The 22,098-nt window shown below is 34.5% G+C and overlaps 1 protein-coding gene across 3 annotated transcripts in view; it reads left to right on the top strand.

Moving 5' to 3' along the window:
* LOC134649432 (serine protease nudel) overlaps window positions 1-15,004 on the top strand; it is a 246,051-nt gene extending 231,047 nt beyond the window's left edge. For all 3 annotated transcript variants that reach the window (XM_063504180.1, XM_063504179.1, XM_063504177.1), the window contains 23 exons: window positions 93-662; window positions 739-802; window positions 915-1,022; window positions 1,368-1,606; window positions 1,677-1,834; window positions 2,218-2,345; window positions 2,451-2,631; window positions 2,938-3,287; window positions 3,729-4,027; window positions 4,565-4,680; window positions 5,405-5,564; window positions 5,660-6,674; window positions 6,751-6,920; window positions 7,271-7,384; window positions 7,654-7,831; window positions 7,936-8,367; window positions 8,712-8,900; window positions 8,985-9,141; window positions 9,462-9,630; window positions 10,047-10,235; window positions 12,455-12,686; window positions 14,149-14,280; window positions 14,677-15,004. In XM_063504180.1, the coding sequence (XP_063360250.1) occupies window positions 1,375-1,606; window positions 1,677-1,834; window positions 2,218-2,345; window positions 2,451-2,631; window positions 2,938-3,287; window positions 3,729-4,027; window positions 4,565-4,680; window positions 5,405-5,564; window positions 5,660-6,674; window positions 6,751-6,920; window positions 7,271-7,384; window positions 7,654-7,831; window positions 7,936-8,367; window positions 8,712-8,900; window positions 8,985-9,141; window positions 9,462-9,630; window positions 10,047-10,235; window positions 12,455-12,686; window positions 14,149-14,280; window positions 14,677-14,998 (4,923 nt within the window). In that variant the 5' untranslated portion in view covers window positions 93-662; window positions 739-802; window positions 915-1,022; window positions 1,368-1,374 and the 3' untranslated portion in view covers window positions 14,999-15,004. The remainder of the gene's footprint in view (window positions 1-92; window positions 663-738; window positions 803-914; window positions 1,023-1,367; window positions 1,607-1,676; window positions 1,835-2,217; window positions 2,346-2,450; window positions 2,632-2,937; window positions 3,288-3,728; window positions 4,028-4,564; window positions 4,681-5,404; window positions 5,565-5,659; window positions 6,675-6,750; window positions 6,921-7,270; window positions 7,385-7,653; window positions 7,832-7,935; window positions 8,368-8,711; window positions 8,901-8,984; window positions 9,142-9,461; window positions 9,631-10,046; window positions 10,236-12,454; window positions 12,687-14,148; window positions 14,281-14,676) is intronic.
* Window positions 15,005-22,098: the final 7,094 nt, after the last annotated feature.

Below are 22,098 nucleotides of genomic sequence, written 5' to 3'. Positions count from 1 at the left end.
AATAAAAAAAGGAAAATAACATTAAGTTAATAAGTCAATATACATACATATAATATGCGTCAATTTAATTTTGTATATTTGACTGTTTATAGAAAATAACCGCAACACTGATATTGTCATCGTATCTAACCAAAAAACTACGAACATCACTGTAGAACAAAACGATGTTGAGATTTACATTAGTTTAAAAAATAAAACAAAGTACCCCAGTACAAAACGAAAGAGAAGAAGTGCTAACAAAGAATCCAGTCCTAATCTAAAAGAATTTGACGATGTCACTTTTAAGAAAGCTAGAGATATCATTACAAAACAGGATACTATATGTAATAAAGAAAATGAAGATGAAATCTGCAAGGATCTTGTTTTAAAGTTAAAATCTTTAAACGAAAAAGAGAAAGAATCGTTTGACTCGGATAATTTACATGCCTCTGATGATATTAAGGAGGTTACGAAGCGTGAAACACGTCCTACAACAATAAAACACTATAAGCCGAGATCAACTGCCAGTATTGCTACGGAAAGGAAAGCTTTTGGAGATGTATCACATGGTCAAGTTCTTCCTGCTCCGACTTCTATTCCTTATTCCCAACACCACCAAAACTTTGCGCCGGCACCAATATCGTTGTTTACAAATCTGCTGAAAAATCATCCCCAACATTTAGGTATGTAAATTTTATGATTTAGTCGAATTTGTTTTATATCTTATCGAAATATTTAACCATTTAAATCATTTGACAGGAGGCTACGAGATTTCACCCCAACATTCTCCACTTTACAATGCGCATGAACCGCTAAGACCCAGGTACCTACTAAAAACAATATTTAACTACGATAGTAATGTAACAACCTTAACAAGTATTAAATTTATTATAAGTAGGTATTATGTCATTTGAAAATATACCTTCTTATTACAGTGTTATTCAGTCACCATATTCAGAAACTCAGGATTTGAAAACAGAAACAAAACGAGATAGTTGGCATCCACAAGATTTAGATATATGGAGGAATTTTTTGACACCTCGGTAAGGTATTATTCTTATAGAAGCAAAAAACACGACAACGAGACGACTCATACCGGCAGCGAGAATACAGGATGTAACAAAAATAATGGTTATTCATTTTCCGTTTAAGAACTTAATTGGTATGTCATTTCAACTAGGGAAAAAAAGGAAAGAAGTTTTTGAATGACCTGTATTATAAAAAAAAGCTGTCAATATCACTAGGCCTGCTGATTGTAAAAAGCATTGTCGTTTTTGTCACTTCAGTTAGGCCTATGGGCTAGAGTTGATATTCACGTAAACAGTTTTACTGGATATAATTACTGTTATATTTATCCCAAACTAATTTTTTGTTTTGTTTTATTTTAGACCCAATATGGAAAATCCATCAATATCTTCAACACGTGAAAACAATTGTCCTGCTGGCTCCATGGCATGTGCTAATGGTGATATTTGCGTGCCTGAAAAGCAATGGTGTGACGGAAAAGTAAACTGCAATGACGCTAGCGATGAGATGCAATGCAGTTGCAAATCTAGAGTAGACGTTTCTAGACTGTGTGATGGATATTTTGACTGTCCTTTTGGGGAAGATGAAATGGGATGTGACGGTAATAAAGCATTGAATATACATCATAATAATGTTTTGAATTACTTGCTGAATACTTTTTTTTTTGGTAGGGTGCAGCGAAGATTCATTTAGCTGTGGCGACAACAATGTAGAAAGTGTTGCCACTTGTTTTACCAAAGAGCAAAGATGCAACAACGTACGAAACTGTCCTAATCACAAAGATGAACTTGAATGTAATTTGTTAGCTCCCAGTCTCCATGAGAAACCCGTGAGTATTGTTACTTTAATAAAAACGGAAACACTTTAAGACGTATTTGGCCAACTTTGCCCCGAATACTTAACGACTTAAAGAACGACTGCATAAATTAAAAATAAAAACGTATTTGATAGGAAAGTTAAAAAGCGAACTCATGTTACTCCGGATCATGAAGGCAAATTTCCTTTTACAACTTTCTGAATTTCATTGTAATGCATACGCTCATTTCAATAAAAAATGAGCCCAAACCAATGTTTTAAGCGTGGACAGAATAAATTTGAAATAGTCGAAATAAATGTACCTACGTGATGTTCGATTAAAACTTTTAATAGAAGGAACTATCAGGCAAAGTTTGTATTCACATTTGGTTTGTTTATGACCGAAAACTGTTTTAGTTATTTGCAGTTTCAAACACCGAAGGATTTCTAATGAGGAACTATAAAGGAGATTGGTACGCAGTGTGCAGAAACCCGTACGGTTTAGCTCATGATGCCTGCCGTCGGGAAACTGGACTAATAATAAGGTAAACACAAAAACTATTTGCTAACCCTTCCAAATATTTGCTCAAATTAATTGACCGAACTTGCTTTTCTCATGAGTATAACATTAATTATTGTTGTTGTTTTAGGCCTCCATTTATACAAATAGTTCAAGTGGATCCGTTATCTAGGGCAAACTATTTGAACATAGGTCAGGGTGGTCTGATGCATATTAGTGGTACATGCATGAATTCCTCGGCGGTATATGTGACTTGCCCAGACCTTTTATGCGGCACGAGGGTGTTGACATCGTCTCAATTACTAAGAGAGGTAAATTTAAACATATTTTAGTGAAAGATCTAAAGATAAGGAAGGAGCACGGAAAAAACATGATTGCCTGTAGAAAATTAGACTTTAATTCTGCAGAGCCAGAAATTAACTTGTACTCACAACTGCTAATATATATCTCAATATTATATCTAGAAATTTAAGATAATTTTAATAAATATTTTCGTTCCATCCTAACGAGATACATTAAAATGTTACTAATGTTAAAAAGTGACGGAAGGTGATGTGCGTGATGCTTTTTCAAGCAAGCCAAAATATTTTGCACCTTATGCTATGATTTATTTTCAGGATTTGTCTACAGAAAATAGACTATTCGGTCGAAATAAAAGATTGTCGTCAGTACGAAGTTGTCCATACCATTCTACTTTCTACAATAATCGTGTAAAAAGGCATGATGAAAACAGTCCAAAGTCAAGTTTTAAGCATTTCAATTCCTTATATGAATTCGTACAAGCAAGCAATATGAGCAAGGAGGGTAATAGATACAAAAGGACACAGAGTAGAGTAGTTGGTGGGAAGGCTAGCCAGCCTACTGCTTGGCCTTGGATGGTAGCAATGTACAGAGATGGCATGTTCCACTGCGGTGGAGTCGTTATAACACAAAGTTGGGTCATGTCAGCAGCCCATTGTGTCCACAAGTAAGTCCGAACTAGTTTGCACAACTTGCCCGACACTTGTTTTATTATTGATAGTTTGGGAAAATAGTTACGTCGATTGAGTGTCCAAGTTAAGTCAGTAAATACATAATATAGGTAATACTATTTCCGTTATTCCTTTGAAGTAAAATAGAGGGGTCTCATTATACAATCGATTATGTCAAAGGAGAAGCATTGAGAGATTTAAGTAGCTCACATGTAGATCACATGCCCAGCGATTTATAGTAGTCTCGAAGATATTATTTTATTTTTTATGCTTTCTTTATGTTCCATGATCCCATAAAGTATTATAATACTTTATTATTATAATACTTTAGCATTAGAAAAAAATCTACCGTTATTTTATAAAGCTAGATTTTCAATTTCTCTCAATCTCCAAAATTAAAGAAATTTCACATAATCAATACCTACTTATGATTTCAGATTTTGGGAACACTACTACGAAGTGGAAGTCGGCATGCTTCGCCGCTTCTCATTCTCACCCCAGGAGCAGAACCATCGCGTCAGCCATATCATCGTAAACCACAAATACGACCGTGTTGATATGAAGAACGATTTGTCGTTGCTGAAAGTCGAACCGGCTATGCTGTTTAGCCGATGGGTTCGTCCGATTTGCCTGCCGGGACCGGAAACTGCAGGACCGGAGTGGCTGTGGGGACCGCCGCCGAGGACGCTTTGCACGGCGGTGGGATGGGGAGCAACGGTTGAACATGGGCCTGATCGTGAGTAAACTCGTATGCTGTTATGTACTATAAAGGAGTTCTCATTAGAATCAGGTTTTTAAAACGTAGATAATCATCAGCCAGGGGGAACGGGACTCATAAAGCCCACATTTACTAATTTATCAATAATATCCCTTGTAAAAAAAACGAGGACAAATTGTAAATACAAGTTGCAAAAACAATAGATGCAATGCAATGAAAAATTTAATGATAGTAATTTAGTAATTTTATATTTTTAGTACCATACTACATACTACTAATAGGTACCTACCTAATATAGCTAATAATAATAAAATTATAGGAACTCTATATATTTTTTACTCAGATCAAACATAAAGAGCGGCATTTTTTTGTTTTTGTTTTAAATGCATGTATACATAAATAACAACCCAGTCATGCAATGTTCATCTTTCCATTAGGTATTAAAAATATATTCACTCAAAACGCGTGCATGAATTTGTCCAATTCCATAGTCGTTCTAACTATAGTTTGCCGGAAATTGTGCTCGACAGATTTATATGTATATAAATGTTACAGCTGATCATATGAGGGAAGTGGAAGTGCCGGTATGGGAGAAATGCAAACATCGCGAGGATAGAGCTGGGAAAGAAATATGTGCGGGGCTTAGCGAAGGGGGCAAGGATGCTTGTCAGGTTAGTTTGGCATATTTTTAGGGTTCCGTACCCAAAGGGTAAAAAACGGGACCCTATTACTAAGACTTCGCTGTCCGTCCGTCTGTCACCAGGCTGTATCCCATGAACCGCGACAGCTAGACAGTTTAAATTTCAGAAATGATATATCTCTGAAGCCGCTATAACAACAAATACTAAAAATAAAATAAAATAAATATTTAAGGGGGGCTCCCATACAACAAACACGGTTTTTTTGCTCTATTTTTTGTTGATGGTGCGGAACCCTCCGTGCGCGAGTCCGACTCGCACTTGGCCTTGGTTTTTTTCATTCCATTTGTCTTAATTTAAATCATGGTACCTGATACATGACGTTTTCAGGCTAAGAGCATCACAATACCGCTAGTCGATAAGATTGATTTCTAATAGAATATTTAATGGTAGTAGCGCTTTATCTTTAGACTCGACCTTGAGGAGCAACTTGTATGTCAAATCGGTGCAAATTATATTTCACCAACCGTATTCCTGCGCTTTAGTTCAAAAACGGGACTTCTCGCACGCACGATTAAATTAATTAAACTCTCTTGACTAAAAAAACTAAAAAATATTAGTTTACTAGTTATACTTCAAACTTTTTAATTAAACGGGTACGATGATCAAATCATACGGCATTCAGCTAGTTCACATTAAATTTATGACCTACCTACACTATACCTACAAAGCTTAAACTGATTGTCGTGTAATCCAGGGCGATAGCGGGGGACCACTTCTGTGCAGAAACCCTCAGAATTCGCAACAATGGTACATTGCCGGGATCGTAAGTCACGGAGACGGCTGCGCTCGTAAAGATGAGCCCGGGGTTTATACTCGGGTCAGTCTTTTTGTAGAATGGATTAGATTTCATATTTGTAAGTATAACATTCCAACATATTTTAATTTAAAAAAGTGGTAGACCGGTTCGTATTGTGTATGCATGCATTCATTATATTAAATTATGTTTCAGTTTCGAAAACACTTCCTAAAATTCAACCTAAAACAGAATGTCCGGGCTTCAAATGCATTACTGGAATATTTAAATGTCTTCCAAACAAACGAGTATGTGATAAGATCATTGACTGCTTAGGAGGAGAAGACGAAGCTGATTGTGCTTCTATGAGATCTGCAGATAAGTCAAAGGAAATAAACGACGACACAGTAAGCAATAATGAATCTAAGGATAGTAACAATGTAAAAATACAAAGACAATCAAATACCACGGCACAAGAAGGCAATGATTTTAGTAATGATCTGCCTTTTGCGTCGACTGTAGAAATACCTAAAAGTTCAGAATCAGATAGTAACGAAGATGATTCTCATGAAAATATGACGGAAGATCCTACTAGCACTTCTCTCAATACAAACGGTGAAGTAAGTCGTGGTGATACTACGTCCGCTTCTCAAGAATCTTTAAGGAGGTCAATAAATAACGACGATTTAATGTTTGAGAAAAATAGCAAATTTAGAGAGTCTGACATACCAGAAGATTTGCCTTTTACAAATACACCTACTGAAATGGACTCTTCTACTAGTATTTCAACTTTTCCCATTGAAGCTGAAGAAACAACATTGGTTTCGCGGATAGAAAACAATGAGATACCTGAAGTACCTACTACAGATAAAACGGTAGACATAAATACTCCTACTGAGTCAAATGCTACTCCAATCAATGGTGAACAAAAAGGAGTTGAATCTAAATTACTGGACATTTCAACATCTGACACGACTCCGAATACGGTAGAAAATACCACTCTCATTAAGTCTAATCTAAACATACCAAACGACGAACAAAAAATAAATAATTCAGTATCAAGTCCACAAAATATAAGTTTTCCAATCTTTTCTACTAGTAATACTGAATCGCCTGGAAGAGAACTTCCTGATGCCATCGTAGAAAAAATAGAAGACATTCTTTCGTCTGAATTTCATGCGATGAAAATAAAGAAAAAGTTTATTACTCCAAAAGAATATAAATGTCGTAGGTAAGTTATTATAAACATAGTTTTTTGAATATATTATATTGAAATTAATAGTTTAAATGCTAAAATGTATTGATAGTATTTCACAGCATATTCCATACCGTCAACGATGTGATCATAAAGCCGACTGCGAAGATGGTACTGATGAACTAGAATGCGCATGTGTTGATTATTTACGAGCATTCGACGATAAATTAATATGTGATGGAGTATATGACTGTTTAGACTGTGCAGACGAAATAGATTGCTGTAAGTTAAATAAATTGAATTGACTTACTAAACATTTTAAGTAGGTTTATTTTAATTTTAGTTTAGTTTTTATTAAATCTTTAATTCATAGTTAGTTTTAATGTCTTTTTATTATTACCAATTATTGTCAGATAACTAAACTATATGGCAGGGGTTACCGATAGTTTATTCAGAGGTCCGGTTCTTCAAATAAAATAACCATCGCGGTCCGTTTCTCCTTGAGTTTATTAAATAAGCAAAAAAATAGGTCGGCGGTCCGGATGCGGACCGCGGTCCGCCATTTGGTGACCCCTGCTATATGGCTTAAAGAAATCAGACCTAAAACAGCTTCCTATACATTATCATTTCAGATGGTTGTGATAAGGATCATTTTCTGTGTCACCATAGTACAATTTGTCTTCCTTCAAAATACGTATGCGATGGGAAACCACAATGTCCATTCGGTGAAGATGAACAAAATTGCTGTAAGTAATCTTTATTATAAACGATATATGTTTGTTAGAAAGGGACAAAATTGAACAAAGGTATTCTAATTATTATGAAAAATAATTTGCTAATGTTAAAACTTAAAGACGAATTTCGCCATAATGCAGTAAGATTAATAGATTTTATTAGAATTTTTGTTTATAATATAAATACAAAATTAAAATACAAAAACACATACAAAACAATCCAAAATACATACACATGAGTGAAAACCAAACCCACTGTATAAATATTATTATGCTTTCAGATACACTTTCGAATGGTCAAAACGTAATATTCGATTTTGATGGAAGCCCTGTAATCAATCTCGAAGGATATCTGACACAAAAACAGAAAAACGATTGGCATATTTTGTGCGAAGACAATTTATCAATAGAACAACAAGAACTTGAAGCAAACCACGCCTGCCGATATTTAGGTTTTAGGTAGGTTAACGAGTAGGTAGTAGAAAAAAAATATTAAATTTGAAATAATAACAATTGAGCCAATTTTAATTTCAGTTATGTTAACATGAATAATTTATTTTCAGCTCGGCTAATAGATATCAGCCGAAATATATAAACATTAAAGAAAATGACAAATTGCGATCAACAATTAACGAAAGAACAAAACGAAACGCTTTAGAAAAAGCGCCTATTCAATTCATGTACCGACAAAGTAATGATGAAAATGAAACAGCTAGACATCTAGTTATCAACGAACCACAAGTTATAAAAGAACACTGCGTACCCAATATAACAAAACTCTGTATGTCACTGTACGTTTTTTGTGACTCTTCACTGGTTGATAACCTTGTAGACAACTCTCAAGAACTTCAATTAGTCCGATCAGCCAACCCCGTTGCTAAACAAATGTGGCCGTGGATAGCAAAAATATATGCTGAAGGTTACTATAAGTGCACGGGAATTTTACTGGATCTATCATGGGTATTAGTAAGCCACTCGTGTTTGTGGGATTCAATGTAAGTTGCATTAATATTTATAGTCGGATTATAACTTTGCAAGCCACGTCATGGCTCACGAGCACAACTAGCTAGAGGTGCGGCCGTCGAAGATCGCAGCTATGCAGTAAATTAATAATTATTTTTTTATATAATAATAATATCTCTGTGATCAAAAAACACTTGGTTACATGAAAATATTAATTTATCAAGGATAGTTATCGACAGAAACGCAGCGTAGAATAAAATTGTGGTCGTATTTAATATCTAACCTTTAATTCGATTACCGATCGTCTTCATAAGGCCAAATGTTATTTATAGAGTGTAAAACATTTACGGTTTTGATACATATATTTTTTTTTCAGATTAGGACATCACTATGTTACAGCTGTATTGGGATCGCCCAGAACTATAAGATCAAGTCCTGGTCCCTATGAACAAGTTCACAAAATTGATGGGAAAGTAGAGTTATATCATATTCGATCCACACTCCTTCACTTGGCAGAACCTGCAAAATACTCAAGCCTGGTGAAACCTATGACACTTCCAGCCATGTAAGTTTGAGAATATAAACACAATGAAGAAAATAAATATGTACCTATAGACGTATTCATGTGGTATGTGGTATATTTTTTCAGCAATGAGATTGAAGAAGAAGGTAAACACTCAGTATGCGTCGCTGTAGGTCAAGATAGTAATAACAATACCATTAGCGTCTTTCTGGAAGAAACAAGTATGAACTGCTCGGCTCAATACAGGTGTTTTGTTCGCGATATGAAAACAGAAATATGTCCGGTAAGTTCCTTTTCCATAATTTTTCTGATACCTACCTACTTACAATTAGATATTTTACCCAGCCAATTTAGGGTGGCCAGTGACATAAGTTTCTTAAAAGATTTTATGTATGTATCCAACATTAGTTAGCTAAACTCAAATAAAAACATAGCTTGGGCTAACTACATAAAATATTAAGTCATCATTTTTTTTTAAATATTAACCAACATATTTAGTTTATAGGTATTTATTTAATTAGTTTATAGGTATTTATTTAATAATAAAATAACTTAGCAGTGACTTAATCTCATAGAACAGGTATAACATTATACAACTTTCAGGAAGGTATGGCCGTACGTCGTCAATGGGCGGGACTTATAAGTTGTCATTCAGAACACGGCTGGCGACCCGTGGCAACATTTGTTGACGACCGAGGAGAATGCGGGCTTGGAGACAGAATTTTAGCAAGCGATTTACAAAATCTGAGACACGAACTAAAAGTTAACTTCGGTGTGTATTTATGTTAGCTATTTCATTCTGTTATAATATAAGTACAAAAGATTAACTGAGATGGAGGTCGATCGGTAAAATTTACGATTCGGCTTTTCTATTGAGTGAATTTTTATAATACATGTCGACACAATCGTTTATGGATTATAATGTCGACTCATCTTAATAAGTAATAAAACAATTATAAATGTTCTCTCAATTTGACACTGAATTGAAAATTTTCGTAGGTACAGGTAGTTTCGTAGATTTGTTCTTACAAAAATGGAAATACTTAAAAAATTCTGCATATAATAAAGGAAAGGAATTACATACCTACAGCAATCATATCATATCTTAATCTCTATGAGGAGGTATTTACTTGTTTGTTAGTCGAGTGTTTTGTTAGTTCATACCTAAGTGATTTTTTTCCAAATCAGCAAAGTTCAACGCAACTGAAACTGACACCGAAGAGTGTCACGGGCAACGCTGCAGCCGCGGGCAGTGCATAGATTTGAAGCAAGTGTGTGACGGCGTGAAGGACTGTGCGGATGCCGCGGACGAGTCGGCGGTGGCGTGTGAGAGGAAACAGCGGATTTGCAGGAACGACCCGTATCTTGGGGGATGCGGTAAGTTGTAAAGTTAACATATGATTTTTTTTGCATCCCATCCTCCTATATCGGCTACTGCTACTAGTATAGGTACTCACAACCTTTCAAGTGGCATACGTCATTTTTGAGTTGTTCGAATTTCGATTTTATTTTAATTAATCCAAATTCAATAAATTCAGTCGTAAATTGTCCGGAAGCCGGTTCCTGCCACTTCAAGAGATAATATGCGGCAAAACGTAGCCGTATGTTTGTTTTATGCAAATTTCGTATAGTTTGTTTAACAAAATCATTATTACAATCAAATGCTCATCAATACTAATAGAACAAAAAACATAATTTCTTTGAAGTGCCAGGTATTTTGATGGTGCCATTCATAGTCTTCCAAATTAAGTTCTTTGTTAAATGTAAAATGTTAACGCCCGATTCATTAATTTTATTGATAATCGTTTGACATTCACACATACAATTTCATGAAGCTTTTTACTTCTAATCATTGCATTTTCTCGGTAACATCCGTGTCTGCTCGGGCTACTTACTAACTCATTAGTTGGCTTAGGCACTCTTACTTATCAAGTAAGTACAGGATCAAACACATTAGCACATTACGTTGTTATCTATTAATTGTTTTCGTGAAATAAATGACGAGCAATTACGGGTCGGATTTTCAATAGATTGGAAAAACGTAACGCAAGAGTCTATTGAGTTTCCACTTTGTGGTTCCAAATTCGGTTTCAAACGGAAACTGCGTGAAATACTTCTTAACACTCAAATTGAATCTGGACCCGCTGCACATTAGTTATTTTTATTATTTACCTATTTTTAGGGTTCCGTAGCCAAATGGCAAAAAACGGAACCCTTATAGATTCGTCATGTCTGTCTGTCTGTCTGTCCGTCCGTATGTCACAGCCACTTTTCTCCGAAACTATAAGAACTATACTGTTGAAACTTGGTAAGTAGATGTATTCTGTGAACCGCATTAAGATTTTCACACAAAAATACAAAAAAAACAATAAATTTTTGGGGTTCCCCATACTTCGAACTGAAACTCAAAAAATTTTTTTTTCATCAAACCCATACGTGTGGGGTATCTATGGATAGGTCTTCAAAAATGATATTGAGGTTTCTAATATCATTTTTTTCTAAACTGAATAGTTTGCGCGAGAGACACTTCCAAAGTGGTAAAATGTGTGTCCCCCCCCCCCCCCCCTGTAACTTCTAAAATAAGAGAATGATAAAACTAAAAAAAATATATGATGTACATTACTATGTAAACTTCCACCGAAAATTAGTTTGAACGAGATCTAGTAAGTAGTTTTTTTTTATACGTCATAAATCGCCTAAATACGGAACCCTTCATGGGCGAGTCCGACTCGCACTTGGCCGCTTTTTATTTCTTATCAAAATATCGTTAAATTAATCACAAATATTTAAATTTTTCATTTTTATGCCGCTTTCTTTCTTTCTTTACGCCTCTTTATCTTTTATGCTGCTTTTAAACTCAAAATAACAATTAATTTATTATTCACTTACCTAGTTTATTATTATGTTTTTTTTTTTTCTATATACCTACATAGTTATATTTTACTAATATTTAATGTCACTCCCTAAGGCCTTGGCAGAATAACAGCGTTGGAATTTGCCTCGTTTGCAAATTGCAACAATATGCTGAGACAGGGCCTTTTCCCTGCGGCACACATTGCTGGACCCAAGTGTGTATTTTTTCTCTGTTTTGTTTTTTAATGTGTACAGAATTTCTTTGTCTTTGTTTTGCTGTTTTAATTATTTTCTGTTTATCTTATTTCTTTCATCCTATTGTCCTGTGTATGTGTGCTTTATGGAATAAATGTATTTCTTCTTCTTCTTCTTCTTTGGCCTTACTAAGTAATAATAAAAGCGTGTTAAAAAGGGTTCCCTTGCTATAAATATTCGTCTTGAAAAGTATGTAAGAATTTTTATTTAGATACTGGTCATAATTATTAAAAAAACACACTCATTACAAAAATGAAAATAAGTACATATAATTTAGACCGTTTGAAAGAGCTTGGTTAGAAGAGGTTTCTCGAAATACTAATAGGAGACAAAGAACATTAGGCTGATTTTCGGTCTCTAGTAACCTAGTAACTTAACCTTAACAAGGCATAATGGTGTCAGAAGTTATGCAAAATTGAACCCTATCACTTTTACACAAAGTTCAAAACCAGGTGGGAAATATTATAAACACATAAATGTTATTCCAGAATGCAAGACCGGCGAATTAAAGTGCAACAACGGCCGATGCGTATCTAAGGAGTTGTTCAAGGATGGCGAAGATAACTGTGGAGACGGCACCGACGAGCCGGGGCAGACCATCTGCTCCGACTATTTGTCGATGGTCATGCCATCACGGCTGTGTGACGGCATCCTGCACTGCCACGACAGGAGCGACGAGGATCCCAAGTTCTGTAAATGCCATTCGAAAGAGAATCACAGGTGAGGTTTATGTCGACAGGCGAAGTGCAAGTCTTCAAAACTGTGGTTTAGGATAAAGAAATTGTATCTTCATTAAATTTATTCGTCGTCCTACAGTCAGGCGTGTCTCACTCCGCGATTTCGTCGCTTTGCTACAGGTAGCTAAAAGTACATCCGTTCGGCCCCAATTTTGGGGAAAGCCGAATATAAGCCGCGCGTGGCGCGGTCGCCACCTAGCGGCCATATCTGTGCTGATCGTAACAGACGCGTTTTGTTAGAGAGTGAGTCTTCTGTACTTAGTACTATTATTTATTCTGTGCTACAGTTCAAATCACTTTTGTGCAATCACTACAAAAAAACAACTAGGTACAGACAGCAGCAGACGTTGCTAATGCTAAGCGGCCTAGGTGTTCAAAATTACTTTGACACGCTCTTAATCTCTTAACAATACAGTCGCGTCAAGATCATTTTGAACACCTGGCCCGCTTAGAAACTTATGCTGCTGACTGTACCCTTTCATTTCACACTACAATAAATAATAGTAGTTTATGCAACAGTGATATAATAAGGGTTCTTAAAATTCAAGGGTCGAAGTTACAAAACGAGACGTAGTCGAGTTTTGTAAAAAAAGACCCGAGAATTTTAAGAACCAATTATGAGCTGTTGCATACATTACTTTTTCTATGACAGCTGCAGCAAAAAAAAAAAAAGAGTTATTATTAAAAAACCTTTAGATAGCAGTAACATTGAAAGTAAATCGGAACTTAATGGCTGTGGTCACCTATTGATGTTAGACTAACTCTATAAAAAAAGTCGGAAATTTTTACCCAAATTCAGCCAATTCAGCAAAGACTTATAAATAAAAAATAAAATAATAAATCTCATTTTAGTTACCAAAATATTAATTCTCGTGAGTGTTCATCCCATTTATCAACTTATAACCAGATCTATTATGAAAAATGGAACAATTTTATTAAAAATGTTTACCCTGAAAGCAAAGATGAAACTGGCGAGGTCAAAGCTATTTTTACAATTTTCATGAAGCTACAAACACAATAGACCACCCTCAGCCCAATTTGTATTCACCAGCTGTACGTACTTTCTTTAAAACAATACCTAAAGATATCTACTGAATAAATCCTCGCTGAATATAACAATCCCTAAAGAGGGCTATTCGAAATTTGTAAGTAATGAAACGGTACTACCCGGTTGAAGAAATATCACTCTTGAAAGATCCTATCCATAACCCTTTTATTACAAGAAATGCTTATCTGAATAGGCCTCAAAATTACTTTTCACTTTAACTCAACTGGATTTGGCGACGTAGCCGAGGTCCTATGATTTTTAAATCTTTGCACTTTAATATAAACCTTTTTTATTTAAGTGCCACCTTTAATAATTAAGAAACTGTATAGGTAAAATAAATAAAAAATCAGTAACCATAATTTTGAAAGTAAATCTATGTTTTATAAATATATTTTAGGTGCGGAGCAAGTTCAAGCAGTAAAGCTGAATATTGTGTGGCCCACGACATGGTGTGTGACGGAGTAAGAGACTGCCCCAACGGAGAGGACGAGATGTCTTGTCTCGGTCTAACTGCTCAGGCTTTTGCCCCGTAAGTGTTGTTACAATTAATATTAAAATACAAAAATATATAACCTGCTTTTAGTTTATTTGTATACTCAAAGGGTAGGCGTCGTGGTGTGTGGTGATACCACCAGATGGTTACTTGGATAAGTTGGATACTGTGTAAAAAAACCAAACAATTAAATAAAACTTAAACCTTATAGGTACTTTATGCTTCGGAATTCGTATTAAACCTTCATACTCAAAACGAAGTAAATTTCAATAACGCTAAATACTAGTTTAACTTCTAGTGTAAAATAGTAGATACTTCATAAATTACTTTTCACGCTATCAGATAAAGAAAGTTCTGAGCAGACTTTGAGCCATAATAAAACATGTTTTAGTTAGCGTTGTGTTATATTTATAGGAAATGTTCTTGTTACAGCAAGGGCACAGGCATAGTGACAGTCTTGTCACACGGTGTCTGGCACGCAAAATGCTACGACAGACCAACACATACTCGCCTAGAACTCGAAAACATCTGCAGAGACCTTAACTACTTCAGCGGCCACGCGAAACAATTGAAAATGCCAGAGAATCACGAATACAACCTTCACACGAGCATTGTCTTAGAACCTTTCAATGAGCTGGTACTTAATAATAAGACTAGAATCAAAATGCGAAATACTGACACCCCTATTGCCAGAGCTATAATGGATAATATTGGCAATAATAAATGTTATTTGCTCAATATAGAATGTCGTTAAATTAAAATATACTTTTAATAGTTAAAAATAGGACTACTCGAACTCGTAGTCTTAAGTTCTACTCATTCTAGTGTCTTGGTTGATTTTCCTGTATGCACATGCACGACAGCATAATTATTTATGTTAGGATTCAAAACTTTAAGCTAATTAAGCTGCTCTATTTATTTAATGCAATTTTTCTCGTAAGGAGAGATAATAGAATAGTTTTTATAAGGAAATGTCCAGTTTATAATTTTAGTTACTCCTATAATTAAATAGTATGGGATATATAAATTACTTTTATTTCTAAAACCCTTTATTTCCTTCTTGCTTACTCATGGGATTGTCATTTCATACTTGCTTTATAATTTTTTACACTGTTTTCCTGTTGTTATTGTAATATCGAGAGTTACAAAAAACAATATGTATTTTCTGTTTACATGTTATTTTTATTTACTTCCTTTGCGATGTTAAATAAAGCCATTATGAATTGATATTTCAAATCTTGGAAATGAAAATAATAAACAATAACAGAATCGGTTTTGTATAAACGGTATCTTTACAAAGCAATGTTATAATGGCGTGCTTTTGTTACTCATTCATTTATTACCAAAGCATGAATTAGTAGATTAAAATAATTCATGACCAAAGTTAATATAACTATAGTTAGATATAGATTACTATTGGTAGAGACATCTAGTGGTTAGAACTGTTAAGAGTAGACACGTAAATGGACGCCGTGTGATAAAAGGTCGCAGGTTGTAAATCAACGTCACATAAAAATATGTGGTTGTAGTTTGTTCGTTAATAGATAGATGGCGTCAATTTATAAATTACAACGTACCAATTTTGCCTGTAACTTCACCTCCATGTGATTATCTAGGAGTCCATTTTCCTCTTATATCCAGAATAAAAAAATAAAAAAATGTCTACCGTCAGACTCAACTTTTTTATTGCCTGAATCCATCCTGACACAAATCAAATAAATTCACAAGTTTAGCAGTCAAAAGATTTTGGATGTGGAAAAAAGATTCAAATATCTAAATGATAAAATTAAGAAATAACAATAGGTAGCTCGATTCAAAGGGTTATTAATTTTATGTAGGTACATACAATATCTCGAAATTACCATAAAATTTTTGATATAAAGACCTAAGAGCTAAGAGACAAAAAAATTACCATTATACTTATTTTAATTGTATAATATAATCTTCAGAAGTAAAAATTAGGGATTTTGGTGTTTTATGCACTCGATTTTCTGGTCCTTCATTTAAATGGCGACTGTCATGAATAGAACCCATATTATGTTGTCATCTGTAGATACTAGTTCGAAAAACCATAAATAATGAGTAATGATATGGTTGAAATTACATAGTAATGCCGTAAATGTCAACTTAATTGTATTAAAAATAAGATTTAAATTAAATTAACAGATTTTAAATAAGTAGTTGAAGTTACATATTATAAGTAGTTAAATACATTAATAACCAAGAAAATGTCGCCTGAGTGTCTGCCTGACAAAAATAATTGACCATTTAGACTTGAATATTAAATAATCGACTCCATCTGACTTCAAAAAACTGCATTTTCATCGGTTGAACCGGTTCTAATCTTAAGTCTATTTATGTAAGAGGATTATTTTAATCATGAGAAGAAATACAAATTCATACTATGTTGTTAGACAACAGCTTTTTAATGATTAGTAATAAAACAGTAAGTAATTCATTAACTACCTACTTATACAATGGGGTTAAAAGCTGCCAAATTTACACTAAGGCCATTTGCATTGGTATTTATGCGTTTAACCTAACTAGTTGTAGTTGTTGTCTGAACCATTCCAAAGCGCTTATCAAGGCCTTCAGCAAAAAGGCGTCCTCAAACGCCTTAGCGCTGTCTAGGAACCAACTGCGCAACTTGGTACTAAGGGTGCTTACTGGGCACTGCTGCCTAAATAAGCATATGCACACTATGGGGAAACGGGACATAGAGCGGTGCAGACTCTGTATGGAGGCAGAGGAGACGCAGAGTGCCCTTGCCTAATGCGCACTCGTGACTTGATCCTGGGCGGACACATAATGAGCCCGGAGGAGTTAAAGTCTCTCGAGATCAAGAAGATCGTGCAGCTGTTTGAAGTTGCAGGCTTGGATCGAGAGTTGTAGTAGGATGGCGATCACAATAGATCAGCAATGGTCGCAGTGATACATAGGCTATGGAGCCTCATATAGCCCCTAACAACAAGAATAAGATAAGAACTAGTTTTATAAATAACAATGTTAATTATAATCTATGTGTGTTGTGTTGCAATATTTGTGTTTCCTCCCTAGGTAAAATAAATTCGTAAAATCTGACAAGAAGTTGGGCGATGCGTATATTTAACCCTTTTTCATTAACTACGGAAAATCACAGATGACAAATGACCATAAACTTTCCAACAAAATTATGTAGGCAGGTAAGGCATGTTCATTGAATGCAAAAATATAAATTCAACAATGTCCATTGTATTATAATTTCGGCTGTAAATCAGATTTTTTAATATGTTCCTTTAATTTGTGCCGGCCGATTTATTTAAATCATTTAAAGCGCGCGCGAGCGGTCGGCAATGCCGTATTTACTACCTTGACACTTGTTAAGCTTTATTTTTCACACAACACTGTGAAAGGGAGAATTGAGATATTTATTGTGTCAGCGTACAATACAAATATACTCACCTTTTGATTTTTAAATAAAAGTCAATCTTAATTGATCAATCAAGAAAGGACAGTGTCAAAAGTCACGACGGTACAATTACTAATAGGTACACAAATTAACAAAATATCTAGTACCAGACGCTAACTGTAAAATGTTTTATTAGATTTTATTATTACGATTTATTAGATTTGAGTAGATAAATAAAATTATCTTTGTAAGTTATTTACAATTCTATTTTTTTGTACCTACATCTACATTAAGCTACGCGCAATGTGCATGCCATGTTTCACGCTTTCTTCCGGGTGGACTGTATTTTGAGGTAAAAAGTAAGACTAACTTAACCCATTCATGGTAACTACGGAATATTTCATTAATAAGTTTACATGTAAATTAACCTTGGTAACCGCACTGGCACGCCTAGAAGTTAATTTGAATAAAATAAGATTTTCTAATGATTATTTCGTGTTCTTTGTTTAATTTGAATTTGTTGAATGATAAACCACCTAATAAAATAATAATCATCATATGAGTCACGTTTATAATATACCAACCCATTTTAGCTTTTGAATAATCCCATAAGAAAATTAAGTAGTTCTCGAGATATTTAGCAATGTGACAGACGGACGGACGGAGAGAGTCGCATCATAAGGGTTCCTTTTGTATATTTTTGGTACGGAACCCTAAAAAGTACTTAATTAGACTTATAGATAAGGAGTAAAGGCTGGAAAGTTTACGTTCCATATTATTTACCATTTTGTTGTGATGTCATTTACAATCGGTTGACTTATTTGAGTATCGATCAGTCGTTCTCATTACTTCTTTACGTATTGGTGCAAGTAGAAATATGAAAGCGATTTTTAAAAAGAAAAATAATAAATCTAGCAAATAGCGTTGATGTGGTACATTTCCATTTTTAGCAAAACACAGACTTTTTAGAGTATAATACTGTTTTTTTTACTATTTTCTAATAATCTAAATAAAACATGAAAATTCCTCAATTCAGTGAAACAGGGCGACTTTTTTTCCTTGCGTCGCCGTACGGACGTAGTGTCCATTTTTATTCATTGCTACTAACAAAAACATAATTATATTTATTGGTATTCAAACTTTTGGTCAAATATGATATTGGGGAGCCGACGATGCTAAATGTGTACTTACTCGAGCGTCGTACGGTTGGAATCGAAATATTAGATGATAAGAAGAAAAAAAGTTTTATAAAGTTTTTTTTCCAGAGAGCCGGAAAGCGTCTACAATTTTTTTTAAATTTCGGTAGGTTGGTGGAGGGTTAAAAAATCGTTAAGCGGTTTGTGGGTTTGGTCGTTTTTGTTCACGTTAATGCTATATTTTTTCTATAAGTTCTATAACTTAATATAACACTTATTTGTAGACATTTTCTTAATCTGACGAACACAAGTTTGACTCCTAATTTTTACATTATAACCGTCAGATTAAGGAAATGCGTGCAAATAATTATCAGATTTAGTAATAGCAAAATTATAGCGTTAATTTGGACTAATATTGTTAAGCAGATTATGGATTTGGTCCACAATCTGCTTAACAATTTGTTGAACCCCCCACCAAGGGCTCAACATAGATGGCTAAAAGGGGTAAAGGTAGACTACACGGGGTAGCAAGATATCACTCATATCTTAATCTGACGCGCTCGAGTAAACACAAAAATCCCCTCTTGGGCTCCCCTACTAGGAGTTCATCCTATTTTACTCTATTAGATATGAACTCGAAATAGATGCATTTATTTTTTACAAATTCATTATTTATTATAATGTAATCACCTAATTAATTATTTAAGCTGTGAATAAGCAAATACATAATTATGTAATATGCAAGTATACAACATTATCAATTTGTATTGATCACGTTATAATACGAGTACGTTGTACGTACGTTGTCATCATCCGCGTTCATCTCATCACTTGCGCCTAGTAAAAGCCATCGTACGAAATCTCCTTGACTCGAGAGGTAGACTCTTGTATACGCAATTTATTGGCCGATGCATCACACCTCTTCCGAGCGGAAATTTCATTCAAGCAATTACTGTGAAACAAAGTGTGCAATATTTACGTTCCCCGAGACGGTAATTTATCTGTGACATTCAACATTATCCCCACTTAACAGAATTCGGATGTAGTTACAAGAGGATCCCTTTGTTTTACAGATTTGAAAACATCAAATTGGTTATCTTTGTCATGGCATCGCAGAACCTTACACGGACATGCTTGTAGCCCTGAAACAGAGCGAGGAAATTGTCAATTAGAGTGAGATGGTAGGGTCTACTTATTTATGTTACTTCGTCACTCAGCTCACAGATCTAGAGTGTGGAAGAACACCTGTCAAATATCAAAAGAGCGCCCACAATCGGAACGATGACAAGTGTCAATAGAAATATTGAATTCCGGAACTTTACGTCATTGCCTAAATTATTTGCTTTTGTAATATGTTCAAAAATATCACCATCTACCGGTATATCCTTCATAGAGTTTTTATTTCCAGTCCGCTAACTTTACGTTTTGGTAGATTGAAGAGGCCGCTATCGGCCGCTATAAAGATCAATAGTGGTCACATTTTCCATTTGCATTCCTCATTTGTATGTACTCTTGAAATGTTCTTATACTTACGTGATGTCTTCTCTTTTCACGATTTGATTACTTATTTTTAATCATAATAGTCATTCTAAATCTGTGCTCCAGTTAGTAGATATCTGTCATTCAATCTTACAAATCTGCAAGCAAGATGACCGTAAGTACCTACGTACGTGATAATATGCGTTTAAAAAAAGTTGAAGTTCGACTTGTACGAGTATGTAAATAATGCCTTATTGAAGATCATCTTTGTTGAACTACAATAAAAATACTGGACCTTCTTCAATTTATCGAGTGTTTATAAACGAGCCAAGAAAGCGTCGACTTTTGCGAAGGCTCCTCCAAGGTCCCTTGAGGTGGCATCGGGTCTTTATTTCATGCAAGTAGGTAACTGTTTTACTGATGGTTATCGCCAAAAATAACCTTTAATTACTGTATAGTACGAGCAGCCGTGACCTTTCATGTACACTCATGCATAGGCTGATCGGGTGACATTTTGTGAAAAAAATCGGACAGATTTGGAGGAAACTCGCTATACGAGTACTACATACAAAACGACCGTGAAACAGCAGCCGGTTGGACAAAGAGATGATACCTACCTGTTTTTTGATCAATTAAAAATAATATTTGTGTAACCCATAACCCGACCAGCGGCGGGCGCAGCATGGTTCCATTTTATCGCTTATCACTATGCCCGTCACTTTCGCACTTACATACTTGTTAGAACGTGACAATGGTGACGGGCCGTAAAAGTTTAACGCAAACATTTAATTTATTTGTCTTTTAATATTTATTTAAGATACACGACTACACGTGCTCCATAATCTTATTATTAATATTTAAGCCATTCTAAAAATAATAATTAAGTAGAATCCACGTCATAATCTGACATTATATTTAGTTATTTTTGGCAGTAAACCGCCTAGCAATAAAGATTAATTACCTACTTGATTTGGTCTTCTTTGGAAATCCTTCTTTAATACAAGATTTTATTGACACGTGTAGGAAAATATAAATTATTATGACAAGGTTAATGTTATTTTATGCTTTATAAATTTGATTATAATAATATATAAGGTAGGCTCCTATATTTGAAACAAGCGTGATCAAGGGAACTTGGAAGGGTCATTAACTTTATTAATAACTACAAATAAATAACTAAATGAACTTAGAAAGGTTATCATGTTATTGACGGTTATTTTATCTATGAGATTTACAATCGGAAATAATCAATTAGTCACTTTGTATATTTATAGTTAATCCATACCTATATGTTGGTAGAAAAGTGTTCTGTTGTAGACATGTATGTAATTGTAACGCATTTGAATCCAAATAGTTCAACCAATAGGGAAAACCATCTTTTAGATCTATCGTATTCGTTTTTACTTTTTTTTACGAACTTTAATTTTTTTTTAAAGAAGACGACTGATTTGTATATAATTATTTTCTCAGTTCTCTCTTTACCAAAGAACTTGCAATAAAGCAGAAATAAATAAAAGTCATAGGTATCAAAGATCAGAAGGCCAATTCAAACTTACATTTCTAATATAAGTGATGTCATTTTGTTATCAATCGCGCGTACATTTGTCTCGTACCTATGCTCATTTGTATATATATTGGCGCGAGAAAACATAACAAAATGGCATTATTCTGACCTCAAAATATAAGTTCGAATTGGCCTACTGATCAATTCTAATGATTCAAGAATTGAGGTCTCCTCAGCTGAATCGTCGTAGCCACTACATGTCGCTGTTTCCATTAAAAACACGTTTTTATTTACTTTACTAAGTAGGTAAATAATGAACATTATAAAGCATTATAAATATTGATTCA

This window comes from Cydia amplana, chromosome 7 (genome assembly GCF_948474715.1).
Source record: "Cydia amplana chromosome 7, ilCydAmpl1.1, whole genome shotgun sequence".
In the NCBI taxonomy this organism is placed as follows: domain Eukaryota; kingdom Metazoa; phylum Arthropoda; class Insecta; order Lepidoptera; family Tortricidae; genus Cydia; species Cydia amplana.
This window is presented reverse-complemented; position numbering and strand designations above follow the sequence as displayed.